The sequence below is a fragment of the Octopus bimaculoides genome, chromosome 3 (genome assembly GCF_001194135.2).
Source record: "Octopus bimaculoides isolate UCB-OBI-ISO-001 chromosome 3, ASM119413v2, whole genome shotgun sequence".
Lineage (NCBI taxonomy): Eukaryota > Metazoa > Mollusca > Cephalopoda > Octopoda > Octopodidae > Octopus > Octopus bimaculoides.
Window position 1 is genome coordinate 157,652,957 of NC_068983.1, and position 4,717 is coordinate 157,657,673.

General features: G+C 39.3%; 1 protein-coding gene across 1 annotated transcript in view; it reads right to left on the reverse strand.

Annotated features, from left to right (window-relative positions):
- The window catches only part of LOC106883937 (uncharacterized), a 27,821-nt gene extending 24,910 nt beyond the window's left edge, over positions 1–2,911 (reverse strand). The window contains exon 1 of the mRNA XM_014935085.2: positions 2,624–2,911. Within this exon, the coding sequence (XP_014790571.1) occupies positions 2,624–2,874 (251 nt within the window). The 5' untranslated portion in view covers positions 2,875–2,911. The remainder of the gene's footprint in view (positions 1–2,623) is intronic.
- Positions 2,912–4,717: the final 1,806 nt, after the last annotated feature.

Consider the following 4,717-nt stretch of genomic DNA (forward strand, 5'->3'; position numbering starts at 1 on the left):
CATCATCATCATCATCATCATCGTTTAACATCCGCTTTCCATGCCAGCATGGGTTGGACGATTTGACTGAGGACTGGTGAACCAGGTGGCTGCACCAGACTCCAATCTGATCTGGCAGAGTTTCTACAGCTGGATGCCCTTCCTAACACCAATCACTCCGAGAGTGTAGTGGGTGCTTTTACGTGCCACCGGGATGAAGGCTAGTCAGGCGGTACTGGCAAGGGCCACACTCAACATGGCGTTTTTTACATACCACCTGCACAGGAGCCAGTCCAGCAGCACTGGCAATGACCTCGCTCAAATGATTTTCTAACATGCCACCGGCACGAGTGCCAGTAGGCAACGCTGGTAACAATCACGCTTAAATGGTGCTATTTACGTGCCACTACCACGGAAGCCAGACAGCTGCTCTAGCAATGATCACGCTCAGACAGTGCTGTTAGTGCTCCACTGGCACAGGTGCCGGTCATTGAATATGGTTCATCAAATATGGTTCAATTACGATTTCAATTTCACTTGCCCCAACAGGTCTTCGCAAGCAGAGTTTAGTGTCCAATGAAAGAGAGGTTGGCATGGGCGCCAGTCGTCGAATTTGGTTGATGGTAAATATTAGTTTTCCGGGGTGGGGGTTGGGGGGAAGATAAAAAAATTAGGAGTGACTCAGGAGGAGGAGGTGATGAGTGACAGCAGAGAGAGAGAGAGAGAGAGAGAGAGAGAGATGCAGATGACAAAGATGGAGGTTTGAGGTATGTGGAAATGGATACAGTGAGCAATGATCTAGTGGTGGGAGCACATTAGTGGTAGATTTGTGTGGGTGTTGAAAATGATAGCAGATATGAGAGGGTGCTAAAGATAAGGTATGGTGGTCCTATGATGTAGTTCAGAGGAGACGAAGAGAGTAATTGGTGGCACAGAAAGAGAGGATAAATAGAAAATAAAGTGGGAAGAGATGATACTGAGAATGAGGGATGCATGACAAAAAGTGGTTCCAAGGAGATAACTGATAACACACGAAGGGATGATACATATGCAATTCTGATCTCATCTTATCACACCAGCTGAATGAATAGTACTGTAGTTAGAAGAGTGATGGAGGGATGGGTGTTAGGATGATGAAAAGTGAGGAAGGCTTGACAGAAACAGATAGGGAGCAGGCTTATAGACATAAACATAGTGCTTCTAGAACCTCACTTCTGTTATGGCTGATGCAAATCATCATCATCATCATCGTCGTCGTCATCATTGTTTAACGTCCACTTTCCATGCTGGCATGGGTTGGACATTATGACTGAGAGTTAGTGAGCCAGAAGGCTGCACCAGGCTCCAATCTGATCTGGCAATGTTTCCTTTGAGAATTGATAAAATAAGTACTAGCTGAACACTGGGGTTGATGTAATCAACTTAAACCCACCCTCCCCCGAACATGCTGGCCTTGTGCTAAAATTTGAAACCATTATTCATCATCACCATCATTTAGCATCCATTGTCCATGCTGGCATGGGTTGGATGGGTTGATCAGGGCTGGTAAACTGGAAGGTTGCACCAGACTCCAGTCTGATTTGGCATGGTTTCTACGGCTAATGCCAACCACTCTGAGAGTGTAATGGGTGCTTTTACATGCCACCAGCATGGGTGCCATTTGCATGATACCAGTATCTTCCACAACTGCAACTTTACTTGGCTTGATGGGTCTTCTTCTGAAGCATGACATAATACCAAAGGTCTTGGTCATTGCCTCCATGGGGCCCAACACTTGAAAGGAGCTTTTCTTGTACTGCTGGCATCAGGTACTTTGCCTTCTTGCCTCTGTGAGGCCCAACGCACAAAAGGTGCTTTTTACATTTATGTATTTCCTTTCTCTGTCGCTATCACTTCACTCCTTGTCTCTACAATTAAGAGAGTGAAGGTGCGTGGCTCAGTGGTCAGGGCTATTTGGCCCATTATCGTAAAATCATTAGTATGATTCCCAGCAGTGCACTGTATTCATGAGCAAGGTTCTCTACTTCACCTTGTTGCAAAGACGAAATAATTGCTATTCCATCGTGTACTCGCCCTCAACTCATGCTCAATTTGATAACAACAGCCTGTGCATCGGTGTTTATCTGAGGGCTTGGCCTCTAGATCTGTGAGACCCACAAATGCTGCTGTTAGGACCAGATTAACACCCATAGTTACCCTAACTAATGTGTGTATGTATCTATGTGTCAACTTTTCTTTCGATCTATGCATCTACTTTTCTTGTGATGTGATAAACATTTAAAAACAGGAAACGAATGCCGTCACCACTCACCGTCTCTTTCACTCTCTCTTTCTCTCTTACTTCCTCTCTGAAACATTTAAAACACAAAATGAACGCCATCACCACTCACAGTCTCTTTCTTACTCTCTCTCTTTCTTTCTTACTTCCTCTCTGTCCTCATCTCTCTCATTTTGCCACTCACTTCTTCCTTTGAAGTAAGTGTGGCACATACCACAAGTATGTACAAAAAGAACAAGTTGGTGTATTAATATTATTGATTAAAGAAAACAGCTAGTAAAATATACATTTGATTAAAAATTAAGAGAAATCTTTTCCATAAAAAAAAAAGAAGTTCATTATTTTAAACATTTTCATATGACTTACCCTAAATATTCATCAGTCCAAATATTCAACATAGGAAAATTGATGTCAGTAAGAACATTTTTCATCAATAATGGTAATTCAGGTTTAACAAAGTCATTATAAAATTCTGTTGTACTTGGAAAGTAGGAAAGATATTCCATCTGCTGTCCATTTTCAGAATGCTTTCCAAGTGGGAGCAGTTCTTCAGCCGAAGAAAATGCAAACAAGATTAACAAAAGATATATCAGGTGATACAGTTTCAATCCAGCCATATTTATTTACTTCATACAGCTGCTATCATATCCGGTTCTAATGAAAAGAAAATAGATTTCATAAATTTTAATACAATCTTTGCATAGATAATTCTGTGCATTACATAGCAATATACAGAAATATAGTAAACATGATATTTCCAGCATAATGAAAGTGCAGTTTAATTAAAGCATACATATACATATATTTTCAACCTGAGTATTTTGATAACCACAAAACAATGCAAAGTTCTGCAAAACATGTTGTAAGCATGTCTATGTGGTAAGAAACCTGTTTCCCCATTATGTAATTTGGGGTTCAGTTCCACTGCTTGACACCTTGGGCAAGTGTCTTCTACTATAGTCCTGGGCTGACCAAGACCTTGTAAATGGATTTGGTTGATGGAAACTGAAAGAAGCCTATTGTGTATGTGTGTGTGTGTGTGTGTGTGTGTGTGTGTATGTATGTATGTATCTTTGTGAGTTTGTCCTCCATGACCATTTGACAACCAGTGTTGGTTTGTTTACATTCCTGTAACTTAGTGGTTCAGCAAAACAGTCTGATAAAATAAGTACTGGGATCGATTGATTTGTATAACTAAACCCTTCAAGGCAGTGCTCCAGCATGGCTGTAGTCCAATGCCCGAAACAAATTAAAGGTAAAAAAATTTGTGCCTATTAAAACTTTTGAATTAAAAATTTTCCTGGTACATTTAGAGTTTTAATATGCAGAGGGCTCGAGTTTATGACGGTTACTATGGGAATCCACCTCACATATCTTCAATATAGCCAACAGATTTTTTAAAATTATAAGCACAAGTTAAGTTGCAAAAGAGATTCCTGGTGTTGACACGAACAACTCATAAAAAAAAAAAAAAAAAATCTCTCACTTTTCACAAAATTCAACACCTAAATATGGATTGGTATCGTCATTTCAATGCCTACTTTTCTATGCTTGCATAGGTCAGATGACACTTGTTGAGGCAGGTTTTCTATTGCTATGTCTTCTTTTTGTTGCCAAGCAAAGTAATATTTCCCGTTTCCATACAAAATAATAATTCCCCTCGTCCTTCAAAGAATGTACTCAGCAGTCAGCCATCTTTGCATGAAGACTGAAAACAAATGACACCATTTGTATGAATGGTGGCTTTATTCACAACCAGTGTGGAAATGTCTAGATGAGCACACACACACACAGATGATGAGTTTCTATCAACTAAATGACTCAAAAGGCACTGGTTGACCTTGAGATATAGTCGAATATACTTGGCCCAGAAGAAGCACAGTGAGTCTGTACCAGAAACTATGTGCTTGTGGAACAAATTTCCTAACAAACCTGCACTTATGAGTTTCTAAGCTGTTGGAGATGCAAAACTAAATGTTTTGCATCTACAACAGCTTAAAACTATTGTGCAGTTGTTTTATTATCAACATTTCTAACATCCCTTGAAGTAAAATACATTTCTTTGTCTTTTTAGTGGCCAATATATATATTTTACAAAACAAGCTCAACTGGTGATCTCTGAGTCAACTAATAATTTCTGTAAACATTATTTAATTTCAATTCATAGTGCTACATAGTTAATATTTTACATCAGCTACTTGTTATAAATTAATCATATCTAAGCCTAGAGACTTAGATATATCAGGTCATCCCATAAGTTCTGTCCAAATTTTGAATAAAGAAAACAAGTAATCAAATGTTATATTTAATTGAAATTTAATCATCAATGGATTTTCCCTGATTATCTATGACTTCCTTCCATATATTTACAAGCTTTTTAATCACATCAATGTAAAACTCTTTTGGTTTCAAAGTGAAGAACTCTGAAATGTCAGTTTCGACCTCCTCCTGGCTTGCGAA